The 27263-nt window shown below is 40.9% G+C and overlaps 2 protein-coding genes across 3 annotated transcripts; both read right to left on the bottom strand.

Annotated features, from left to right (window-relative positions):
- Positions 1–2575: 2575 nt before the first annotated feature.
- Positions 2576–4732, bottom strand: LOC124641510 (cytochrome c oxidase subunit 6C-like). Its single transcript, XM_047179601.1, has 3 exons — positions 4576–4732; positions 3328–3497; positions 2576–2718 (listed from the first exon to the last, which is right to left on the bottom strand). Exons 2-3 carry the CDS (start codon positions 3495–3497, stop codon positions 2655–2657), a joined length of 234 nt encoding a protein of 77 aa, XP_047035557.1. The 5' UTR covers positions 4576–4732; the 3' UTR covers positions 2576–2654.
- A 3069-nt stretch (positions 4733–7801) lies between these two features.
- Positions 7802–27031, bottom strand: LOC124641190 (histone-lysine N-methyltransferase SETD1B-like). Of its 2 annotated transcripts, none has more exons than XM_047179197.1 (8): positions 26263–27031; positions 21160–21340; positions 18322–18517; positions 17666–17929; positions 17105–17382; positions 16510–16932; positions 14183–16394; positions 7802–13128 (listed from the first exon to the last, which is right to left on the bottom strand). In XM_047179197.1, exons 2-8 carry the CDS (start codon positions 21331–21333, stop codon positions 11792–11794), a joined length of 4884 nt encoding a protein of 1627 aa, XP_047035153.1. In that variant the 5' UTR covers positions 21334–21340; positions 26263–27031; the 3' UTR covers positions 7802–11791. The 2 variants fall into 2 exon arrangements, with proteins under 2 accessions (XP_047035153.1, XP_047035152.1); XM_047179196.1 differs by having other exon boundaries at positions 21160–21334.
- Positions 27032–27263: the final 232 nt, after the last annotated feature.

Below are 27263 nucleotides of genomic sequence, written 5' to 3'. Positions count from 1 at the left end.
AAATCATTTGCAGACAAAATGATTCATTATTGAATGACAGAAAAAAGTAAAAACGTTTATTTCAAAGAATCGAGCTTCAATCGTAATCGAGTCGTGATTGGATCGCAGTCGAATGTGAATCGTAGGTATGTCGCTTAAGTAAAATTAAGAGAATCGGGCCCCAGGGCTTGATTTTGCTAATTTTATTAAGCGACATACGATTGGTATCCAATATACACATTATTAATACTATTAAATTAGTAGACTTGAGCCCCAGGTATCAGACCGACTAAAAACTTTGTTTGAATTCACGATTTTCTTTAAATAGTTTTTCCTTCCGTTGGGCCGAGTATCGGCCGACTGTTTGGTCTGCAATGTGCGGGTAGATTAAATCTAAATTAATTGAGTAAAGTGATTGAACTGAATCTTAATGTCTTCTATGTGATTTATTTAACGTAACTTCCGCTGCCATGTTTATCTTCTATTTTTAATATTAACAATTTCAATTAAATACTTTAATTGTATATCTAAGTTAGGCCGTTTACATGCGAGCCGTGAGTTAAGACTGCGTTCAAACCAAACTGACAGTCAGCCGCCGAATGAGAGCAAATTACGCATAACGTATCGTCGGTTACACGTGAACGAAAAAGTGGATATGTATGGATGGAAATACAATAAATTGTAACGTTCGCTCACATTCGACGGCTGACAGTCAGTTTGGTTTGAAGACAGCCTAAAGGTCATAGTGAGTCTACTAGGGTAGTGGCACGTATGTGACCTAATACACATGTGCACGGCACGGCACGGCGCGGGCGCTGATCCAACCCAGCGATTACTTGTCATTTCGATTTGACACTTAAATCGCTGCTCGCGTACGGTGACAGCGAACTTGCAGCTATCTAATAGCGGCTGCGCCTTGCCGTGCCGTTCATATATGCCGTGACCTTTATTGTTTTAATTCAGAGGGTTCCGTAAATATTACTTAGTTTTTGTTTGTCGTCCATTTTGTCCGTCCGCAGACTAAAGTAAGGTTGATTTCTAAATGCCTGGTGCATTAAGACAGCTTCTTGTTTTTACCTTTTAGAATCATTGTTTTTTTTTTTGTAATATTTTAAGCTGTTATGTTTGCTCAATGAGTTCCGTGAGTATTTACGGAACCCTGCAAGCTTACTGTTGTGTATTGCTTGAATAGTTACCCGTCGCACAATTTTAACAACCGAAATGTCTATTAGACATCATAAAACTATCCTAATCGGACCTCTTTGCACAAAAAGAGTTCGCAAAACAGTGGCCGTAGTGGTCTATGGATTAAAAAGTTGTTAAAAAAAGAACAAATTTGAAATTGCGTTCCATAATCGCTCGCTGGAGAACATTGAAAAGTTATTTCGAGCGAAGTTCAATGGGATGCAGCATCAATTATTTTTCCAAGATTGCTGCGATTGGTAGATTTGGAGTCAACATATGTTTGTTTGTTTGTGTCCCTAAAGGCCCTAAACCGATTTGAAAAATTGTTGGAATCCCCGAATAACATAGGCCATGGTTTATCCCGGTACGGGCAGTAGTTCTCACATGACGCGGGTGTAACCGCCGGAAAACGGCTAGTTATAGGATAGGTAAGGTACATATCGACAGTGCTTTCACACTAGCGAATTTTCCGTGGCAACGTGCGGTTTGTACAGGAGCGTACCTTGAAAACTATAGATTGAAACGATGATATCAGAAAGTGCGAATTAAAGGTTTTTTGCCACGATGCTAAATGTGAAAATTTGAACTGGTCAAAGCGCACTAAGAGGGCGTTCAAACTAGCGGATTATCCGTTCGGTTGTACATAGCTCGTAAGCGTGTAGCCGCACGTAGCCCAACTGAACGACAAAAACCACCAGTGTTGCATAAAATTATTTTTGTATAAATTACTCCAATATCCATGTAGCTTCTACAACAATCTTTAAAGCGGAATATTTATTTTTGGCAATGATAATAAAGCTCAAAATCCCCCGCCAATATCAGCCATCTTGGAATTAATTGATGACAAAATCTGTTCACATGATCAATTTTGGCGGGAAATAATTTCCGCCTTTTTTCTCATGATAATTTAATTGGTGTATGTGAACGGTTGTTTTAAAAATTATTTATTTTAGCATTGATAATACTTTTAGTGGAAACAGGCTGGTACCTGTCTTACTGATATTCTATGTTAGTCAAAGTAGCGATATCAATTTGAATTAAATCTAAGCGACTAATGTAATTATATTAAGGCAACGGTGTAATCGATTGAATTGTTAAAATTATTTATGTATTCTGGAAAGTTACGTATTACCTACTTGATGTCCTGATTAAATTATTGGAAAAAAAAAATATTTTTTTTACCTACCCACACCCGTGAAGAACAAAATTACTAGCGCGTAGAAATGTTTCAGTTTTTCCTGAGTGCTTGTGCCGAGTAGTTGTGAAACGCCTTTAAGTTGGTAAAAAGCTTAGCTGCATTCATTTGAAGGGTACGATATACATATTACAATAGCTGGGAATAAGGAAAAATCATCAATCAAGGAACGCCAACCAAAGGAGAAATGATATTTCAAAAAATAAAAACAGATACTTTTAGATCATAATTTTATTTAAAGTTAACTCATTTTCACAGCGAAATAAAATTAATACTACTCTATAACTGTCCGCGTTTAGCAGGATTGGAACAGACCCTTCGCCTTCATTTCTTCGAATTCCTTCTCAGCATCGTATGTCCTAAAAGCAGTAGAAAGCACTATGTCATTCAGAATCACTATCAAATCAAATATATTTATTTTCAGGCTGCATTGGCCCATAGATACCTTAGAGACTAACATACATATTATATTGTTATTATATAAAAAACGTATGTTAAAATATGTTATTTGTGGTGGCCTAGTGTGTAAAAAGAGCCAACCTCTCAAGCACGAGGACATGGGTGCGATTCAAGCTCAGGCAAGCTTGTACCAATACAATATTTCTAAGTTTGTATGTACTTTCTAAGTACATCTTGGACACCAATGACTGTTTCGGAGGGCACGTTGAACTGTAGGTTCTGGTTGTCATTTAACATCCTTGGCAGTCATTACGAGTAGTCAGAAGCCAAGTCTGCCAGTAAGTCTGACACCAGCCTTACCAGTATTGGGTTGGGTAACTGGATTGAGGAGGTCAGATAGGCAGTCGCTATTTGTAATTCACTGGTACTGAGCTGCGTCCAGTAAGAGCGGAAGCCAACACCAACCTAGTTGGGAAAAGGCTTGGGAGATGACAAGGTGCACTCACTATTCCTTTACTCTCATAGCCCGATGGCAAGGACAGTAAGGTGTATTCGAATTCTCTCCTTACCTGTAGAATTCAGCATACTTCCTCTTGCGTGGGTTGCCGATGAGCTGCTTCACTGCCACACCGGAGATGGCAGCAAAGACCAAGGAGGCGATGAGGTTCCTCTTGATCTGCGCATTCAAGAGACCCCTCATCATGGGCTTGCTCGCGGTGGACACTGCCTTGTCTGCCATCTGGACAGAAAAATATACATTTATATACTGTTACTAACTGGTCCCCGGCTCCAGTCTCGGCTGTCATTGAACATCTTTGGGAGTTGTTACAGGTAGTCAGAAGCCAGTAAGTCTGACAACCAGTAACAGGGGGGTATCGGGTTGCTGGGTAACTGGGTTGATGAGGTCAGATAGGAGTTGGGAAAAGGCTAGACAGATGATGACTAACTGTTTCCCACAGCTCATGATCATAATTGTGTTTTCTTTAGTTCTTATTTGTCTTGATTATAACATGTATTGTTGACAAGTATGACAGTATTACATATTTGCAAACATTTGATGTTGAATGTCTTCATTGTTATACAAATTGAGGTTTAATGATTATTAGGACTCTGACTCAGGGTGCACAAAGCTATATGTTCACCGATGTCTTAGGAACCAAATGCTAAAATGATCATATTTAGTTAAAAGCCTTTGTGTGCATTATTCGATATTCTTCACTATACATTTGTTTTGATACAGATAGACTAAGCAAGACATGCCTAGTAATCTCATTTGTTTTTTTAATATAAGCTTATACAAATCATAAGGATTTAACCTCTCAATAGTGCATCATTCTTTGCATAGTTTCTATAGAGTATTTTTTTTTTAAAGATACTATTAGTGTAGCATACTTCTAAGCTGAAATGAAACTAAATCCCTTACTGAGGGGTATTTTAAATAGTTATTTAACTTATACCAAGGCTTGACTAACCCCGATTAACAATTTTAATCAGAAGACAGCTCCTAACCAATCAGATAAGATGATAACAACTTGAATTTAGAATATCATTAAATTGTGAATAAGTAGGGAAAAACATATTAGTCGCAATGTGAACCATTTGAATCAATGTTAAAACTATTTTTATCAGACTACGGAAAGGACAAGGAAAACTATTTCCATGAGTAAAAATCAAAATCTAATGACAGCAATCTTACATAACATTTTGACGGCGTTTTTGTGGTATTAACATGAATGTTTATAAGTATTCCAAACTGCATACACAGTTCCAAAATAATGAAAAGAATAATAAGAGCTTAATTTTACAACATGGCTTACCTTTATTTATATAAATTTACGAAAAATCGCAAAGAACACGAGAACAGCAAGTGCAATTTTCAACTGTTTTCAATTACACAAAATCTAGTCAGAATGTGCTGAAATGTCGAACCATTCGACACGCTATTGGATATTAAATCAATCTGCTACTAACATCCAATCACAACCGTTAACTTTTAGGGCGTTAAGCTTTCTGATTGGCTGAAAAAGTAAGTACATGTGTTTTCTACTACGGAAAATTGGTCTCTACGTTCCATTTTACACACATGTACGATTTGAACAAATTTAAAAACTGATTTCTATTTGTGTTTAAAAAATCTAATATGTAACAAAGGCATCTATTAATATTTGCTAACTACTCAAATTTACTATAGCGAAAAATGGTTTATTTATGCAAATGAAGTTACAAAAAAAATATTTCTATTCAGAGAAGACTGGAATAGTATGAGGTAGCCTTTGCCCAGAAGTGGGACAGCGACCAGCGAGGAGGGCTGAAAATGGAGGGAACGCTGGGAACCAGTAGACACAATCTAAAACCACTCGACTAATAAAATACAATTTATTCTGTATTATTGAGATATTAGGAAATAAGTAAGGCTTTCAACTTAAAACATGAATAGAATGTTTTCCTGCTAAAGTACGTTACATTTTATATTTTATTTGTTTTCTGTCTTAACTTTCAATTTTGTATCATTTCAACTTCTACCCAGTGGCGGATTTACAAATTTGCCGCTAGTAGGCCATTCAATTTTTGCCGCCCCTAATGATTGTGAACTTAATGATATTTCTGTCAGTTACTAGATTATTTTTGCAACCCACTATGCACCGAAGAGTTTAATGTTGACATAACAAGTTTATTTGACAACGACTTTAAAGCGTAAAACCTCTGTAGCTTTTAAACGGCTTAATTGCATCAAACATGTCTAAGAACATTCGCCCGTAAAACACCTGTAATATAAAAAAAACTAAATTGTAATCGGTTCATTCGTTCGGGTGCTATGATCAGTGGCGGCGTAGCATCGGGTGGCACCCGGGGCGGACTACCTATTGAGCACCCCCCAAAAAAAACGACAAAATATAATCACGGACTAAAATTGTAATTGAAGTACTTAAAAATTTTGGAGAAATCATGATTTTCTACAAAATTTTTTTAGAAATCATGATTTCTACAAAATTTTTCATGGTGCTTTTTGCTAGGTTTTACATAAAGAAACCGGAGACAGATCAGTGCAAACTTATAAAGCGCTAGCTAGTTTTATAAAAACAGTGTGAAGTGAAAAAGCCGCGAGCGCAGCGAGCGCAAAATTTTTGAACTTTGGTACAGTAAAGTACCAAAACGAGTTTAAAAAAGCCCACTGTAAAGTTAAAAAGTCGAGAGCTGGAAATTTTTTAGTTTTGGGACACAAACGTAGCCAAACAAATAAGAAAAAAAACCACTGTAAAGAGAAGAAGTCGCGAGCGTAGCGAGCGTGAAATTTTTGATATCTGGAACGCAATGATACCTAAAGAAATTAGAAAAAAGTAACTGTCAAGTGAAAGGCGCGAGCGCAGCGAGCGCGAAATTTTTGATTCTTGGAACACAAAAATACTCAAACATGTTTGAAAAAAACCAGTGTAAAGTAAAAAAAACTACGAGCGCAGCGAGCGCGAAATTATTGAGTTTTGGGACACAAAAGTCCTCCACCTTCCTAAACAGCTTGGAAATCGTCAGCGTAGAGCGTCAGTTGTTTTTGCTACTTTGTTGGTGTAACTCAAGAGCGCAGAGGAAACCAGAAATGATGAAAAAACCGCGAGCGAAGCGAGCGGACTTTTTAATTTATTTTTATTGGAATGTTTTAAAATTCATGATCACATAAGTCTAAGTATATATTACAGGGCGTTTATTAATCGTTTATTTATATATGGATTGTGTACTCGTATAAAGTCTTAAAAAAAAAATCTAAATTTGCCGCCGCTCTAGGCACCGGCCTACTTGGCCTATTGGCCGGTGCCTATAGGTAGCCTATACCTATTGGTAAATCCGCCACTGCTTCTGCCTATGTTAAAGCCAAAATGCGGAGTTCTCTAGAGAAATTAATTTAGCCTATTATTTAGTTATTATAAAATTTATCATTCGTGTTTATTTTTAGAATACAATTTATTTTTCAAGGTAATGGTGAAAATTCTAATAATCTGGTCGGTAGATGCTGGACTGTGCCAGATTTGAAACCCACGCTTTAGCTTGTGTAAGGACTATCTCCCAGAAGAAATAAGTGAGAGGTAAGAGAGATGAATGTATTTGTACTATCAATTATCCCGCGGTTTTACTCACGTTCCGTGGGAACTTCTGCCCGTACCGGGATAGAATATAGCCTATGTTAGGGAAGAGAGTAGCTGTAGTTTCGGAGCCAAACCTCTTTATTATGTTTACTGAGTAGGTACCTTTTGTTGCTGTAGATATAACATATATCTATGATTACTATGGTACTGCGCAATTTTTACTGTACAGTTCCCAAGGGCAAATAATTTCGCTTCTACAAGCAAAATTACAACAAAAACTGATCTGAAAAAATGTACTGCATTTTTAGGGTTCCGTACCCAAAGGGTGAAACGGGACCCTATTGTTTTCGCTCCTCTGTCCGTCCGTCCGTCTGTCACCAGGCTGTATCTCATGAACCGTGATAGTTAGAGTTGAAATTTTCACAGATGATGTATTTCTGTTGCCGCTATAACAACAAATACTGAAAAATATAATGAAATAAATATTTTGAGGGGCTCCCATGCAACAATTTTTTTTTGCTCCGGTACGGAACCCTTCGTGCGCGAGTCTGACTCGCACTTGGCCGGTTTTATTTAATGCACTCTGTATATACTCTCTGATGAATAACAACTTGAACATTAATATCATTAGATACTCTAATATCGAAAAAAAAAAACTTTTGTATCTTGCCTTGTAGAAAAGAGTAAAAGACATAAGCTGTCCCGCTCACTGCCTTTACGAGGCACAGCAAGCTTGCGGCGAGCGCACTATTTTAGTGTGTATATTTCTGACACCAGAATTGCGCAAATAATTTGGAAATTAATCCAAAAAAACAATCCTAAACGTTTTAAAAAGTTCGTGATTCGGAGACCAAGAGGTATTTAGGTAAGGAGGATAGGTACGGTTTGCCAAATTCTGACGTCAACTGACTGGTAACGAAAGGGGAAAGGTATCATGAATAAATATCCCACAATTAAAACCACAAAGTATTTTTATTCATTTATTAATAAACTAACTTTACAAATTTAATAATAGCAGAACAATAATATTCCTTATTTCTTCATTCGTAATAATATGATAAATCAGCATGACTCAATCGTACTTTTATCAATATAATTTCTTCAATCGTAATAATATGATGATAGATCAGCTTGACTCATCGTACTTTTTATCAATATAATAATTATATGATTTTTAAAAATAATCTAGAAACGACAGTGAAAGCAACTTACAGAGAAAATAATGCACAATATAAAACTGAACTTCATAAATTGCCAGCAACAAAAAATAATTACAGGCATCGTTTATCATTGTCCTAAATTGATTCCCCGCGGCGCTTGCCGCCCAACGCGAACTAGAAAAAATATTACAAATAACATAAAGTTAACTTTATTGTATCAATTCTTTCATTTTACTATTTCTGCATGTATTTACAAGTTCCATAGAATGTAAACAAAACTATAACCTACTCTCATGTGGTGTAACCCCTAAACTATATTTATAAGTGTTATTAAAACTATTTGTATTTCTCTTTCTTCATTGTAGATATATAAACGTACAATATAGATATTTATTTATCGGCATAAATTACTATCATTAGTCGAAAATAAAAACAAAACAAAATAAACTAAAATGATAACTATACACCCAATATACACAGCTATTTCAGAGTTCATTCACTATCATTATATGGTACAAGCTTGCAAGTCATACTTTTATATTACAGTATAAGGCTTTTGCATGTCTACAGGAGTCGGTCCACTCAGGAACGATACGCTAGTCTCCACGTCTATTTACATACGCTACTCCCCAAACTAAATATGATTTTAAAAAGAAAACAAGTACTTAAAACGTAACATATATTAATATCCCCATCTATACATAAAAATTTACAAGAGATTGTACATCGGCCGGACCGATACAGTAATGAATAATTTAAGAAAACAAACGTTTAGAAACAGTTCCGCCGTCCAGCTGTCAGACTAGCCGCATCTCGCTCTATACACTAATATTTTCATTAACAGACACATTACCACGGCACACAGTTATAGGGCACAATTTATTCAGGCAATAAATTCATTACTAATTATTAAAATATTTTCTCATTATATTCTAGGTACTTACTATACACGTTATGTATTGTAGCACTATCACTGTCCGACTAACATTGAACATCATCGAAGGGTAGGGGAACAAACGAACATACGTCGGGACAAATTATAAAATACTGAAATGTACGGCTTCTAAGCTAATAGTGTAAAAGCTGTCTAAAATGTGCTTTTAAATAAAACGTCACATCCAAATATTATTGCTTTGGGTTTGTATCCCTAGAGACAGGAACGAAACGAGTCTGTCTAAACGAAACGCCTTCAGAAGTGTCGAGCTACCGCCGCGTACCCGACAAATATTCATTCAAATAGATCTGTGGGACACCCCATGTCTTGTCCACCATTTAATTAAGTTTTGTTAATAATGATTTTGTCCGCAAATAGTTTATTGCAAGGTTCAATTTAGTACAACCAATCGTTTATGTCAATGATGAACATTAAGGCGAGCGACTTCGAAAGATAACGTTCCTAACTGTGAGTGTTCAACAACTGTCATATAAAACACTAACGCCTAATTAAGCCCAAGTACACCGACATCATAGACGATCGTTTTTCTTAAAACAACTGGTTCCTATGAAAGTATAACAGTTGTTTTAAGAAAACTGACATTTACGCTGTCGGTGAACTTGGGCGTTAGAAAACTAAATTCATTAAATAATGGACTATGCTTAGTGCGAAATAGAAGCTAAGATTCACTGGTACATTGTCTATGGGTTTTGGTGTTAAATATTCGGATTAAATGATTGAATCGATGGTGGGAACATAGGTCGATATAACTGGAGGTAACGAAATAAATGGGGCGTCAAAATAAGATTTTAGTTATACTGGAAGCCCGAACAGACAAACTGTTAAAACATTCAGTCGCGATTATTATCTCATTCACTAAGAAATTATCAAGTTCCACATTTAATTACAATTATTGGTCGTGAATTCTCTTAAATATAAAAACGCTAACGTTACATCGTAATAGCGGCCAGCGTTTTGTGCGGGAGAGCGACGCCGCCATCTTGAATTGAACCTATCATCTAATGTTCAGCAATTTCAAATATCTGCCGAAAACCGATTTAATCTTGGTCAATTTTTTCATATTTATATTACAAATAAAAGACGGCGCCCTCCCGCCAAAACATTATAAAAACTACAACGCTGCGTTCACGTCACCGAATCGACGTCACGAAATTACGTGCAAAAACGTATGAAAATATTTAACTTTATGCATTTATTTCATTCTCTTTATATCTCTCGGGTATTTATACTATTATAACAATGTGCCTATATGTCGAGTGCATTTTGTACAATAATGATACACATCTATTCACTAGTAAACTAAGGCTCTCCACGACGCAAACTCGACGAGTCTTGCTCAGTGGCAACGTTCCGAGTTCCCGCCCGCGCCCGCCTCAGCGCTGCGATCAGTCGACTCAACAACATCACTATGTACCTATGGTTACTAAATTCTGTATTAACTACAACTTGTATTTATTGATAAAACTCGACTAATTGCAGTGTTGAAGCCGGCGTTAGCTTCCATACTTAAAGACAAACACTCTTAAAATTACTCGATAGAAATAAACTTACACTTAAAAGAACAAAAAGGTCGAGTGTTTATAGTGAATGGTAACATTTGTTCACTAAAAATAAATATACCAACAGTGTGACTGCCAGCATTTGATTGGGTCCGGCGTTATCGACTTTACGTTTCGCAATCGATAATGAATATCAATAGATTAGCTCTGCAGGACGGATTTAGGGAAAATCCATTTTAGAATAGATTTCATAGTTTTTCGTCATTATGGATTATCGACAAAAGATAAGAAATGCCGTAAAGTTGATAATTTAAAATATTTTTTAACGAAGTCATTACTTGCTACTGTTTTTGGTGGAGTGCCACTTAGAAACATTCTTTATGTTCAGATTTCGTGTGAACATTAAATTAAAAATAAAATGGAACTATTCTAAAATAAATTTCTCTAAATCCATTTCTATTTCCGATCTGCAGTGACGGAAGACGTCATACTAGTGGCGACAACGAACGGTAAATAAATAAATATTCAATAAAACATGCAATAAATTGTCATTATAAGATTAAAATTATTAATTGTCCATACCTTTTAAGTTGAATTGAAAATATAACGTTCACATGGGAACCGATTTTATTATAATTGTCAGTACAGTTTGCAGTCGCCGCTAGCACGGGAGCCCTAACAAATAGCAGCCGACTACACATCCGAATTCATAAATACACATAAACACACAATTTCATGTAATATTTTGTTAAATATCAACACAGTATTTCTCAAATGTTAGTATTGCAATTTTACTAGTCTCCACACTGGTGTTAATTCACAATCGATTTAATTAATTGAGATTCATTCAAATGAACAATTACCAATCGCGGATTAGTGGAAATCACTTCGGATTAATTTTCAACTCGCAACGTATATTACAATTTAGTTAATTTTAAATATGTTATTATAATCGTGACCCATACTGGTATAAACCAAAGTTTCGTAATGTCTCTAGTGGCGGCCGCGACGTCATACGTACGTGGTGAACAGTTCGTGTCACAGATTGTACTAGTGTATATGTGCGGTGCGGCGCGGCGCCTACGCGTCGCCGGACTGACGCGGCTCGCTGGGCGGCCGCACCTCCGGCTCCGGCTGGCGGGGCTCGGCGGGGCCGGCCGCGCCGGGGTCGCGGGGCTCGGCGGGGCTGGCCGCGCCGGGGTCGCGGGGCTCGCGCGGCTCCGCGCGGCGCCGCCGTCACTTGTCCTTGGAGGCCCGGCGCCGCCGCACGCCGGCCGCCGCGCCTGCGCCCTCGCCCACTGCGCACCAAACAGAGATCGTCAGCACACGCCAAGCGGATGGGATCAGTCAGCTAGGACGCGGGACTCACCGGCGCTGCGGGTCTTGCGGCGCACGGGCGCGGGCTGCGGCGGCGCGGGGGGCGCGGGCGGCGCGGGGCCCGGCGGCTGGCGGGGCGCTGCGGGCGGGTGGCGCGCGGGGCCCGGGGGCCCGTGGCGCACGGAGCGGCGCGTGCCCACGGGGTCGCGCGGCGGGCCGCGGCCCGGCTTGGCGCCCTTGCCGCGCACTTTGCAGATGAGCGGCTCGTCGCTGTCGCTGTCGGAGTCCTTGCGCCTCGCGGCGGGGCGGGCGGGCGGCGCGGGCGCGGGCGCGCGCACGTCGCGGCGCGGCTTCTTCTTGGGGCGGTCGTCGTCGGCGCTGAGCGTGGAGGCGCCGGAGGACTCGGACTCGCGGCGCCGGCGCTTGGGCGGCGGCGGGCGCGCGGGGCGGGCGGGCGGCGCGGGGTCGGCGGCGGGCGACAGGCGCGGCGGCTCGGCGGGGGAGCTGAGCTTGCTGCTGGAGCGCGTGCGGACGCTACTGCGCGCGACGCGCTCCAGCGCCGAGGGCGAGGGCGACTCGGGCCGCTTGCCCGTGTAGTCCGGCGTGGGGATCTCGATGAGCAGCTGCTCCAGTAGGCTCTTGTCGGGGAAGTCCGCCTTCAGCGGTAGCCTCTCGAGCTTGGGCTCCCGCGTGTCGTCAGGCTCGGCGCGGTCGGTGCAGGCGTCGCCGTTCTCTGGCCGGTCGGGACGCTCGTCTTTGACGTCGTCGGGCGGCGCTAGCTTCTCCTGGTTGGAGTAGGTGTAGAGCGGCGGCGACACGCGGCTGGGCGGCGGGTCGAAGTCGCCCAGCTTGTCGGGCGGCGCGTCGGGCCGGGTGTCGGGCGGCGGCAGCGGCGCGGCGGGCGCGGGCGGCGCGGGCGGCTCGCGCTCGCCGTTGACGTCGGCGTGCATCTTGGCGAGCTCGGCCTCGATGTCGCCCAGGTCGCGGATGTGCGGCGCGGGCGGGTAGGCGGGCTCGGGCGGGTAGCGCGGCTCCAGCACGCCGATGATGCGCTGCACGGAGGCGGGCGAGGTGGAGCGCGGCATGTCGAGCCGCTCCTTGCGCGCGGGCCCGGGCGGGGACTGCGACGCCTGGTTGGGCGACTTCTCGGACAGCGCGTCCATGGACTCGATGCCCGAGTCCTCGCCCTGCGCCTGGCTGGCGGGCGAGCGGCTGCCGAACTTGTCGGCGTCGGGGCGGGCGCGCTCCGCCACGAGCTTGCAGTAGGACTTGTCCTTGGGCCGGTCCTTGCGGCGCGGGGACGCGGGCGGCGACTCGGCGCTTCGCGTCGGTATCGTCCCCACGTTCGTGGACCCCGGCGGCTCTGAAATACAACACACTCTATGACCAAAAATGTAAACAGAGTGCCTATTTTTACTGTACTTACAACATGCTGATTACGTTTTGAAAATGAGAAAGTTGCACACTAAACATTGAATGCTGCGATGATGAACACACGATACACAACGTGAACTAAGTAGGTGCATGAACTGTTCTCTACTGACCTACGCGGCTCTAGCGATCGTCAAAATACTATTTATTTACGTTTTTTTATTTTATTTTGACAGGTGAACTTTTACGACTAGTACTTAACGGACAATGACAGGTATTGAATGATTTCTCCTCGTTAGCTACAGCGGCCACGACGCTAGAGTGGTGTGTTAGCGCGGTGCGGCGAGAACGAAGGTATGAAGCGAGCCTCGAGCGGCGCAGTGAGCGGCGAATGCACGCGGTACACCCAGTTGTAACAACATGTATGCTCTCGGTGAAATTCACCAACGATTCTATCGTTCAATATGCATGCATTACACTGAAGTATTACTGCTAAAGTATTGGATATTTATAGATAATCGTTTTAGAATTTCAACTCAAACATACATGGTCTTGCATCTGCCTGTACGTAGCACGATAGTGGCCGGTTCAGAGGGCGGCGCCTAATCAGACAAAATTAAACGAATTCCAAACATTCGCCAATAAACGTACAAAATTAAATGAACATTACATAATTTGCCATACTTATTGAATTTGTGTTTTGTAAACAAAATATGGTGCATAGAATACAAACTGCGTTTGCGACAATGAAGAGCCACTTTCGATAAAGCTATGTGATGATCGCGCGTCGGCCGGTCCGCTACTGCACGGAATGCATGCACGCCGCGCCGCCCGCTGTCACCGCGCCGCTAGCCGCTAAGCCTAAGGTTATTGGCCGAGCCGTAAGTCATGAACCAACCCACATACATTAAACAATACCAAACAGGAACAATCGACTATCTTACAGTACAGGAATACGGTGCGACAGTGAGATTGTTCCTCGTTTGGAGCTATATGAATGTAGTTATGTAAGAATGTAGTGTTATGAGTGAATGAAGCGGCCTCACCTGTACAGGAACTGTGGCTGAGCTTCCTCTTCTTGTCGGAGGCGAGCAGGCCGTTGGGTGAGGTAATAGCACTTTCGGCGACTGTCCGTTTCAAGTTATTGTCGTCTTCGGCAACGTGCCGCGAGTCCGCGAAGTGCGGGCTGTTGGGCACGTCGCCACTTAGCGTCCACTCGAGGTCCTTTTGACACTTCACCAACCTACTGTCCAACTCACTAGCACCGGTTTTACATTCACTATCAACGTCTGATTGCACTGTTTTCCCCTCTGACTTCACACTATCACATTTCAAGTCCGCTTTAGGAGTAGGTAACTTTTTCTTCGCCTCGTGGTTGTTGGGCTCTCTGTAGCCCTCGTTTTGAGCGTATTTCCCTTCCTTGTCTAACGTATCGTTCCTCCATTCTTTGTCTCGCTCCTTGTCCGACGATTTGCCGCTGTCGCTGAGTATTTTTAGTTTCTTTTTGACTTTGGGATCTAAGCTGGGCACTTTGTTATTAAGTTTATAGTCGTGCGACTTGGTGACTATGTGGGCGTTCTTGGATATAGTTTTCATCCTATACACAACGTTGTTGTCGCCAGTTACTTCAGTTTTAACGCCATCGGTTTCGTAGTGATTGTTGAGCTTAATGCCTTTCGCGTTTAAATACTCATCATCAGTCTTGTTCTCAGTGCTTTCACTAGATTTTGAGGCGATCGATTCGTCGGAGTCCCTCCGATGTGACTTGTCATCCGATTCGGAAGATTTCCTGATTTTAATCTTCTTCGTATGTAGGTCGCCGGGCCCGAACTTTTTCTTTTCTTTTTTAGAATTCTTTATGACGGCGGAATTCCGACCTCGTAGACTTATGTGTAGAGGTGGAACCCTGAGTTCGCCGTCAGTGGGCTTGTCACCTTTCTGTTGGTTGACGAAGCTTATGTCTGCCTTGTAGACGGTCTGTACGACTGGCTCGTTCTTGTCGAGCTTGAGCCTCAGCTTGATGGACTCCTTCTCAGTCTGCGGCGACTTGGGCGCGTCGAGGCTGGGCGCGGGCAGCTTGAGCGGCGGCGGCCGCGCTAAGGCAACTTTGGTGGACTTGTTGTCGCGGACTATCTTGTCCTTGAGCGTGGCGGGCTTCTCTTTGGCGCCGACAGTTCGCGGCTTCCCGCCTTTCTGCGCGAGTTTGTCGTCTCGCTCTTTCTTGGCGAGCTTATTTCTCATCCTCAGCTCGTCGTCTGCTCTCCGCGTGTCCTCGTCTGTGGTGGACTTGGCGATGCCGAACATCTCAGGCGCGGCTTCTACCGTTCCTTCTTTTACTTCGCAGTTGGCGACTGTCACCTCTTCGACTTTCTTCTCCTGTTCTTTGGGAGGCGGTACGTCATCATCCCTCATGAGGGTTTTGATGAGGTACTGCTTGCTCTGCTCCTCGATTTCTTGCGCCGAGGCTTGTGAGCCGACGGTGGCAGTGGCCACGGAGGTGGTGGCTCGTATGGGCAGCTTAAGGGGAGGAGGCATCGCCTGGCTGGCGCTAGAAGGCGGCGACTTGAAGGCCGGCGACGCATTCTGATGTTGCGCGGCATTCTGCGTGTGTAGGACCGCGTTGGGCGGATGTTGCGCGGCGTTCGCCTGTTGTTGCGCGGCGTTGGGCGGATGTTGCGTCGCCCGCATGGCGTTCTGCAGGTGCGGCGCGGAGTTAGGAAGGGGCATCGCCGCATACTGCGCGTTGGGCTGCGGATGCGCGGCGCCGGGCGGGTGGTCGGCGGGCGGCAGCACGGCGGGCGGCGAGGCGAGCTGCGGCGCGTGCTCGGCGTCGGGCTCGAGCCGCCGGAACTTGTTGGAGTGGTGCGGCACGGGCGGCGGCGGCATGAAGGCGTCCGGTCCCTCGAACTCAGACTTAGAAGGCACGTCGTGGCGTTGTTGCGGCTCGTAGCCGGCGGTCGAGTACTGGTCCCCGGTGATGTCCTGGAGCACGGAGTCGGGCGTGTTGTTGTTGGCGTTGTTGCCCGACAGCAGCATGTCGAGCTTGGCGCTGGCGTCCAGCTCCGAGATGGCGGAGAACGCGCTCTCGTCGAGGTTGAGGTCGTCGCCAAGCGTCGGCATGAGGTGTTCCAGGTCACTGTCGGGTAAGTCCAGTAATGACAGCGAGTCCCGGTACGGCTCGTTCCAGTCGGGTTGCGAACTCGCTCGGGATGCTGCCCGCTGCTTCGCTATGTATTGCTGCTGATACCTCTGGAACTCCTGGAAACACAGTACAGTAATGTGAATATAATAGCTATAAGCTGTATAAATTGGTAGTGATTTGATCATGATTATTTAACTATTGAATTGATATACATGTAGAACTTCAACAAACCTGGAAACTAGACTGCGTCTTCTGATCCATGGAGGCCGTAGGGGGCGGTAGTAGCGCCTGTAGGTCTTCAGGCGTAACCCTCGAGTGCTGAGCCACCTGCGGCGGCGGTCGCAGCGGCCGCGTCAGCTGTTGCCTGTACGGCGGCGGCGCGGGGAACGTGGCCGTGTAGCCCGGGCGACCTCCACCGGCCATCTGTACTCGGTACGCGGGCTGGGGAGGCTGTGGCCGGGGAGGAGGTGCCGGCGGCGCGGGCGGGGCGGGGCGTCGCACGAAGGCGGGCGGGCGCGGGGCGGGGCGCGGCGCGGGGGAGGCGGGGGGCGTGCAGGGCGCGGGGAGGGGGGAGCGCACGGGCGCCGCCATGGGGGCGGGGGTGCGAGGAGTCCGGTACTCCGCGAATGGCGGTCGACCCACTGCTAATTCCACCTGCGGATTGAGATAGAATATCTTCAGTCAACACATTCATTTACACTTATCACACTAAATGAAATTGAATCTTATTATTATTACTTCTTTATTGACAAAAGAATTAAGTATGCAGTTGTGGAACAGACACTAATATCATTACATTATTTATCAACATTATAGTCAAACATACCTGTCCATCTTCTAGCCTATCCAGCTTGGCGGGATGTTGCGGCGGCTTGGGGCGGGGCGAAGGCGCGGGCGCGTCGTTCTGCAGCAGGTTGACGAGCAGCGGGGAGGACATGGCGACCGTGGGGGGCGTGGCCGGCGGCCCGGGGGTGGCGGGAGCTGAGGGCGGCTGCGGGGAGGCCGCGGGGTACGGTGGCGGAGGGCCGGGGAACGCCGAAGTGGACGGCCGCGCGAACGGCCCGTCCGCTTGCGGCCTTATGCTAGCTGGGGGACCGCTTAAACCTGGAATATTAGGAAGAAGTTTATGATGAACATGATTATTGCAATAATAAATGCATAATTTCGAAAACTTAATTAATCTTAGATAAAAAAATTAGTTTAAAAAACAAGCTAGTCATGTATTGTCATCAGAACTCAGTCTGTGCAAAATTTCATCCTAATCAAAGACCAAGTGGGTCAAATTAAGATTCCAAGATTTTCTTACATACTTACTTACAAGTGAAGCTGATATAAGCGTGTTCAAAAATATATAAAGCTTACAGGTCTGAGTGACAGGACAACTTACCTAAAGTATTCTCCTTGCGATGTATAACCCTCGCCTGCGTCATGCTGCCGAAGGGGAACTCGCAGCGGTCGGCGGAGTGCGTGGGAATGTTATGGGGGATCTTGCCGTCCATTGGGCAGACGGTATTGGGGGACTTGAAGCTGTCGGGGGCGGGGGCGGGGGTGTCGGCACTGGCACCCGCCTCCGCCTCGCCCAGCATGCGGCCCAGCCCGCCCAGACCCGCCAGCAGCTCCGCGTTCGGCTGCGATCTTGATGTACTCGCGTCTACAACGCAGAGGGAACTTGTTACTACCATGCCTAAATAGACCTGTCTACCTACAGGGAAAATTCAGAAGCCAGAAATGTATTTTATGACTTCTATTTAAATTCCGCAAACAGGACTTGCTATTATTATTTATCATCAGAACTTAGCTAAAATCTGGATTGTTTATTATTCTTCATTTGATCAAAGTATTTTACATATCAAATGATCATCATCACTGAAATAACAGCAGCATATAAAACTATTGTAAGTCAACAGTGACCAGAGTGTCATTCATAGCGTTGAAGATCCCTCATACCTTGAGGGCTGGATAGCCTCTATCACATAAGAGATCCCCATCATTATCTGCCACACCATCACCATTTGTCACACCATCTGGCTACACAAAACTCACCATCAGGATCGGTGTTAATCCTAAGCTCAGCTCCGTGCTGCAGCCGCAGCGACACGGCGGCATCACCATCCAGCTGTACCGAGAGTATGCCGAGAGCCCTCAGTTGCGGAGCGCCCGCCGCCGCGAGCGCACGCAACCGCGCGGCTGCTGCTCGCGGCACCGACAGCGTCACGCGCACAGAGTTCCAAGGCTCCACCTGGAATAAACGTCATGTTATACAAATGAGCCTAAAACAGGAGAGAATGAGGAGGAAATGTCTTAAAAAAGTCTCGGATTTCTCGTCAAAAACTTGCCCAGAGCAAAGAGAACATGGAAGAATTGTATACCATGGAGGTTCTTGGCTAGTTTTTTTTAATTATTTTTGTTCGGTTGTCATGATATGCTTCTTAGAAGTCGATTTATTTTATGATTTTCTTTCTGTTCTTGCAGACTGAGCAAAATTATAAACACTGTAGAAACTGCTCAAATAATTAAATACAGAACCTAAGAATATAAATTCTATACGAAAATTAAATAGCAATTACAAGATTACTGCACATAAATCACAAGATTATTTGAAATACTAATTGATTACGACACTTCCGAAACGACAAAGATATTATTTATTGAACAAGTTCTAAACCCAGTCACACAGTTCACTCGCAAAACTTAATAAGTACTGAATTTTCTAAGTTTATACTAAAACGAAGACCTACCTCGGATTTACCTAGCTAGACCTACTGAGAGCGATTTCGCACTAGCGGATTATGCGCTCGGTTTTAAAAGCACGTATACGCATGTAAACCAAAACAAACTGCTATCGTAAGCTCGTACCTGTTGGAAAAGTTTTTAATCATTTCTCAATTTCTACTAGAAGTAATAATTTTCCCCATATGACAACTTTGACAAAAATTTTAATCATAGAACATTTTACACAAGAACTTTTTATTAACACATTCAAAGGGCCTCTTCAAACTGCTATTAACATAACAATAGAGGATAAACCAATAAACTAGATATAAAAAGAAACGCATTAGTCAACTAGGAAGTATCGTTACGACAGGAGAAACTAACGGGTATATTGGCCCATAAAATTTTTGTAGCTGATTCGTTGGCCCACCCAAATGGCACGGCAAACTTAGCTTTTACGATCTGGGAAAATCGTACGCCAATTTAAACCTGAATCGCGATTTAAAACGAAGTATCAATATTACTAAAAAAAAGTAAATAAAAAATCCCTATATTTGAAATCAACATTTATATTATAAAGCTCCATTCTCAAGTGCTGGACTGCTTGGGAAAAAATCTGTGTTACATAGTCCATATTTCAAGGAAGGTAAGCGCGAAGTAGTTCCCTCAGGTTACGGGGGAACCCGCGGAAAACCTTTAATAAAGAATATATTTTTGTGCGTCAATTAATTCCTGCGTTCAACTTTGGCATTTTCTAGAATAATTTCCGCAAGCTATAACTTAAATTGACTAGGCAAATTTATTCAGAAACTAATTTGTGCAACAGGGTCCACTTTTATGGCGCAATAAAATTGTTTAATACGTTTAATGGGGTTAGGAAGACGTGATATGATTGGTGCAAGACACCGTTATGACGACAGATTTAATTCTTTGAAATGATAATATATCTTGAATTGGAATTAATTAGAAAGGTTAAGTTCCGATGACCGGCAGCCAGCGTGAGTTTTGCACATTGTTACTTATTTACGTTTGGTTTTATTTGTCTATAAATCGTCACTTTCATAAATTACTAACGATTATTTATTTTGCACGAATTGTCTTTGATCATTATAATATTTAAGGACAAAAAAAATACAAATAAAATAATTTTAAACATTAGATAATGTTACATAAAGAAGAATCTTTTTCGTTATATGCACGAGCCCTTATACTCAGGTGGAACGTGATGTCATAAGATGTGCAATGGGGTGTACTCTACGCACGCTTGCAGAGATTTACTTTTGTCATCTCTCTAACGAAAACAAAGGACAAATCTACAGAAGATTTACATTTTACATTGACAAACGCGATACTAATTCACTGATCCTGTAGAAATGTGTGAATGGACTTCAATGCTGCTATGCTCTTAATCATTGCTGAATTAATTGTCTCATCATAGCAAAATTAACGATAAGTTCTGCGGGCATTCATATTTCTATGATGCGTCCTCGTATAATTTGGTCTGTCAGAATCATTTAGAAAGTTTTAATTAAACAGTATTCTTTTTTACTGCGAAACATGAGGAGAATCAGGAGACGTCTAGTTACTACGAAGTCTACGTCACTTGTGTCTGTGCCATACATATACCACTTACACTGAGTCCATTCAAAGTTTGATCCATTGATAAAGTATGTTAGGAAGCGTACACTAAGTGCATCAGACTTTTGTATACAAACAGAACTATTTTTTGTCGTCGTTTATAAACTGCTTTTTTGAGTTGTAGATCGTCTGTGCATCCTTGAACTTTGGCACGAGCGGAAAACGCCGTTTTTTGCAAAGGTTCAAAAATGACAGGAAATTCTGACTGCCAAGTTACAAAAAAAAATGCAACATGACCCTAAGTCACGTTGCGAGTTCCTTTTAAATTATCAATTTTATACAAAATTCCCTGTGACTTAAATTTTCAGCTTTAATGTTACCTTTTTTCTTTATCCTACATCATCATCATCTCCCGAGCCTTGTCCCAACTATGTTGGGCTTCTAGTCAGAGTCTTTAAATAAATTAGACGCCTATTGTCGAGACTGGTGGGCTCGGTCGAAAGATCGAGAAGCGTGGAAGCAAAATGGGGAGGCCTTCGCCCAGCAGTGGGACATTATGGGCTAAAATAATAAATAAAATAATAAAGGTACCTTGTTAACTTTGAGCGTGTGCGGATGCGGCTCGGCGAGCAGAGCGCGCAACTCGCGCAACAACCGGCGCAGGCGCGCAGGGAAACGCGGGTCGCGCAAGTCGCCCTCGCATGTCACCACCACGCCGCAAGAACCGCCGCCCGCCGAGCCTAGCCCATCGCTGTCCGCTGCCATGCTGTGCCAATAGTGGTAGTTTGTTATTAGTCAACGAGTCAAAAAAAAAAACAGAAATTATATTGTATATTTCGTATATTGAAATAGTATAGTATAGGTTTGACGACCTCGATGGCGCAATGGTCACCATGCCGGACTGCCGAACCTGAGGTCCCGGGTTCGATTCCCGGCTCGGTCGACATTTGTGTGATGAGCATGCTTGTTAGCCGTGGTCTGGGTGTTACAATATGTATTTATAAATATGTATATATGTAGCTATATGTAGTTTATCAGTTGTGTTAGCACCCATAACACAAGTTAATTAATAACTTACCATGGGGCTAACCGACCGTGTGTGAAAAAGGTGTCCCGACATTATTATTATTATTATAGGTTAAAATAGGAGCAATTCCGAGGGCAGGACACATGGATAAAGAAAGTACAAATTTTTTTTATTGCAAGATATGTTGAGTCCTAAATAAAGAAAATAGAGAATTTTTGGGCGCTATTCTTTAGAACCTTAGATATGTAATTACTTAAATGCTACTAAATAAACCTACTAAATACCTACTAAATAAACATTAAGGAAAAATATTTTAATTGTTATAAATAAATTGAGAACATTTCTCAACTTGCTGATGAGTATTGATTGTTACAGGTGTTGTACTATTTTATTTTATAGAAAACTTACACCCTATGTTGAAAACATGAACATACTGATACAGACAATCTGCTCATGTGTTGCCATGCGTAATTAAAACAAGCAGTCTTACTAAAATATCAATCAATTAACAAAACTACAAGACAATTAATAAATAAACAAAAACAAAAAAGGAGAGTATTTTTTGCATGTAATAAAGCCGCGCATGCATTAGCCGGCACGCGTCTAGTTGCGTAATTCCATTATCTACACGCGGCGTTTTTGCCGCGTAATACAACACGCGCGGGCTGAACGACGAATGAATCGCGCGGCAACCCGACACTTACGGCCAAAGGAACCGCATTTATAGCTAAAATGTATAGAAACAAGCTTTACTGTTGTATTTGTTTCTATAATTAATTATGTATTATAGAAGTTTTTTTTTTTACTTTTGGTAGTATTTCTATAACATTGTAAAGGCTTAAGTGTGTCAGTATGTTTGTCGCTTATTCAAGCTTATACATACATCAGAATAAGAAATAGGCAATATTTACAAAAATAGAATAAGTAAAATTAAGTATACCTACTAGTTAACGTAAAATTAAAGAGAACTTGGACATTATAGCATACTATTTGTATGATAAGAATATCTATGCACCTACACCTATCTGATGGCAGTAGCACCTTAAGCTAGTAAATTGAGGTTTTTATATTAAAAGTCACTAAAAATAAATTATGAAGGATGTTCAAAAAATCTTAGATATTTATAACCTTGAACTCCAAAAAATATTGCTAAAAAACCATCTAAATTTATTACGTAATCATCTTTTATACATAATTGGTATTGATTTATACAAATTAATGCAAATTCAATTTGTCTTCAGAAATAATTCATAGACTACTAGCCAATTTCCCGCGTTTTCACCCGACAACTTCTACCCTTGCCGGGATAAAATATAGCCTATCTATGTTACTGGGGAAGAGTGTAGCTTTCCAACAGTGAAATGATTTTGCAAATTGTTTCTGTAGCTTCAGAGGTATAAACAGAAAATGTTTAATCTTTATTATACATATTAGTGTATAGATGTGATTTTACTCAGCAGGTGGAAGACTTTCCCATCCACCTGACTTAACCCTAACCACCTGTTACTCTCCCCACATACAAATATAGGGATAAAACAGGAACTAGTTATTATTGGTTATACTTAAAGGAAAAAACCTTCTGATATGGAAAAAAAATATGTTGGTCATTTAAATTATCATTACCTAATTTATTATCTATAATTAACTTAGTGAAAAATTTAGTTACAATTAATAATCCTTACCAATATTACAGATGTGAAGGTAACTCTGTCTGTAATTCCTAAACTATTGAGTGAATTACAAGATATTTGGTATAATATATTGTACAGATAATCTAGAGCCTGAGAAAACGCAGGATGAAGAAAAGGATGAAAAATAGGCTCTTTTTATCTAGGAGCAGTAAGTAACAGGTAGTATAATATAAAAAACTTGTTACTAATTAAGTATGTAAATTACAAATAATTTTCATTATGCCTACACATTTTTGAATCTATCTTGATGAATTTAATAAGCCACTAAATAATAATAATTCCTAAGCTACTTATAATTTTTATATATTGTGAATAAAACAAAAATTGCATCATTTCGAGATTTAATCAGAATTGTATTCCTTTCCCTTAACTTTCTGTGGCAATTGAAGTTTCTGCTCGTGTAATAACTTTTTTTTAGATATTTTACACCTCATCAATCACCTATGTTTATGTTCTTTATAAAGCAAACCATCAATTATTAAGATAACTCAACTACAAATATTAATTACCCCAGACTTCCTTTTCGCGTAAAATATATTTTTAAAATTATATTCCTATGATTAAATGAGATTAGAATATAGTAACCTTTTTGCCTAAAAATTTTATGATAAAAAAAAATATTAAGGAAAAAGTTTTTAATTACTATTTTTCCTTTAAAGTGAGCTAGTTATCCAGCAGTTATAATTTGTTGTTATTTTTTACCAATAAACTATATCAAGTTAGTGACATCACAATTTACATCATAGTGTGATAAGAATATAATAGTAACGGAGAGAATTATTATAGATAGATATAGAATATAATAATTATAGAGAGAATTATTGTGATAGCAGGCATTTATTAAAATATGATGATATCAGCATTTTATCAATACTTATTGTTCTCTCATTTAAGGTTTAATTGATACAGAATAATCTTTATGAAATCAGCTGATTCCTTTGTTACTTTAAAACGAATTTCCAAGGCCACTTTTGTAATTTTTGGCTAGATATTCTAAAAATGTATAATCTTAGGTCTTGTACTGAAAAAAAATAATTGTTATATTAAAATTAAATAAATGCAAATAAAATTATACTTCATTTACCAACAAACACCAAAAAAAGATCGATTTTTCTTATATTATCTTAAACTTTTCAACTCAATTCACACGGGTGAAACAGTGTGCGGAAGCTAGCCTACAATACAAGTAATATTACTTAAACATTATCCCAAGGATAAATACTAAATTCTAACTCATTCCTCACACAAGATTTAAGTATCAGTTATAATGTTTCAGTAAGCAACTTCTAACTTCAAATCTTTTAACTTCACTAGAAAAGCTTACTAATTTTTATTTTCAATAATATTGAAAGAATAACACCTTTCAATCTATTGTATAAAGCTAAATAATCAATAGAACACAAAATATTTAAAAAGTTTTCCTTTCAAATTAAAAGACCTATTTTTGCGTTATGATAGTTCTTTTCTTCCTAAATACTTTTAAGGACCAAAACTGGCATTATTTTCAATTTGTTAAACAATATTTTGATGGATAATCCATGGTCACAAATTTTAATTCACTAGTTTTTAAGATCAAACTGATGAAATTGGTGTATGAAAAGAGCATATATCATTCTATCTATTAATCTATTTTTGTTTGTATGTCATCATCATCCTCATCTGCCTAGCCTTTTCCCAGAGGGTTGGCTGCCAGTCTAATCAGCAGCACCCAAGGACCAGTGTTTTAAAGGGACTGCTTATCTGACCTCCTCAACCCAGTTACCCGGGCAACTCTTACCCTAAGTAAAATGAAGACTTAAGTTGGATTTTTCCAAATTCACTATAATTTCTTTATTGTGACTCTCATTAGTTACCTATACATTTATAAATAACTCTGTCAATACATAGGTATATAAGCTTTGATGATGAAGGAGGTTTAATTTAAGTAATAAATCATTTATCTGCAACTAAGCATTAGTGACAAAATATGTGTAAATTTTTAAAGATATGAGTAATTCCTTAGTTACTAGTAATTTCGTGATAGGAACTAATATCCCTTATCAGACATTGATAGTTCACAAAGTTTACAGGATGTGGTGAACTAAACCCCTGTTAAATCCTTATTTCTTATCAATTTAATATCCTTTTGATGCAATTAAAAAAATATATATAATTATTGATTTGATATTTTTATGTTTTTTGTTGTGACTATGAAATGAGTGATTTACTAATATTTTTCTATATTTTTATAAAAAGCATCTAATGTTTGTTATGATTTCAGCTAAAGAAAATAATTTGCAAAAATCACAACAACTTTGCAAAATATAATGAAAGCAAATGTAAATTATAATAATATTCACACATTCTAATATCTTATTCAAATAAATTAGCCTAAATTAAATATAAGAAGGTTGTATATCTTTATCAAATAATCAGTACTCCATCATGTGTTAATACAAATAGGTTATGTATTTTGTCTATGGTTCTACTTGGTAGTTAATTAGTGAATATTACTACTCATTGTCCCTTCTGCAGACACAATATTATCACTATACAGAAGTATACTGAGATCTACTATAGATGTTGTTGTTCAATGCCTTACTGGACTTGTAACCTTTTAACACAGATTTGACAGATTGCACTATTTGCAAACACTAAAACAGATAATTGGACGTAAATAACAGAGCTGAATATGCACTCTGGTTAGCACCTAAAGCTGAATATCCATCAGAAAGCATCGGAGTCGGCGTGCGTGCGAGCTCGAATACGTATCGACAACACGGCGGCATGTTACACAACTTTACAAAATATAATACTGTGACATCAACACCGAGTTTTCGGCTGTAACTGTAATCGGCGTTTTCAGGCGGGCGCCGCGCGGGGCACGTCTTCGCCGGCCGACCGATGTCCTGTCACCCACCAATGTGTCCATTTTGTAATGAACATCGCTCTACAGAACACCCCGCGAAATGTAAATAAACTAAAAAATACACTCACCTCTCATACAATGTCACATTCCGCTCAATTCCACACAATTTCTATTCCCTTGTGTCCCAAATCATGATGGAAAATCAAGCGCAACATTACCGTCCGGCTCGGACGCAAAGCAATATCGGTCCTATGGTCAGTGTCCACTTTACACCAAAAACATATGACACACCACTACTGTCCCGGTTCTGGTGCACCCGGGGAACCGTCCAAGACTTATTTTCGCTTTTTCACAGACGATCACACGACTAGAAACACTATAATGTCATCACGAATCAAATCCACTGAATTATATTCCAGTGACGCAAAGCTCATATATCGTGAAGAGCAGCAGCCATTTTGAAATGTACGGGGAGAACAGTCACAGCATGGAACATACGTAAATTACAGCCGCTCCCGTCTCTCGCTACACCCTAATACTAGAGGGATAGTTGAAATACTTTATGCAGTATCCATTTTAACACTTTAGATCACAGAACTTCACTCCATTTTCTTATTGAAACTATCCAAAACAACCTAAGCGACATCCGATAATTCCAGCTTACCCCATTTGCATGACACACATAAAATAGCAAAAAAACACTAAAAACACTTAAAAACGTACATAAAACGTGTCGCGCCGAATTATGAGAAGTTAAAGCATCGCATCAATATAACAGTCCATTAGAAAAATCGCTAAAAAGATTGGTATATAATTTACAAATAGTTAATTCGGTACGAACAATAACAACGGCCGCCATTTGCAATTTTCAACTTGACATGCGCACTGACTCGCAGTAGACAAACATACGTGACGTAGCTTTAGACAAGCGTATGTTTTTCTCATTTTTTGGTTTTTAATTTTTAATTTTAAAAAATGTGCGAATCCTTTTTTTGATCTAAGATCATTGTTATATAATTTCAGCGATATATAAATATCAGTAAGATGTATAAATATTTTATTATTTTAGTTTTCCCAGAATTTTCTGCGCTGCTTCAAAGTCATGTCATCAGCCTTTCATGCTCCACTG

The sequence above is a fragment of the Helicoverpa zea genome, chromosome 22 (genome assembly GCF_022581195.2).
Source record: "Helicoverpa zea isolate HzStark_Cry1AcR chromosome 22, ilHelZeax1.1, whole genome shotgun sequence".
NCBI lineage: Eukaryota > Metazoa > Arthropoda > Insecta > Lepidoptera > Noctuidae > Helicoverpa > Helicoverpa zea.
Note: the sequence above shows the minus strand (reverse complement) of the source record. Positions and strands in the feature narration are given on the sequence as shown.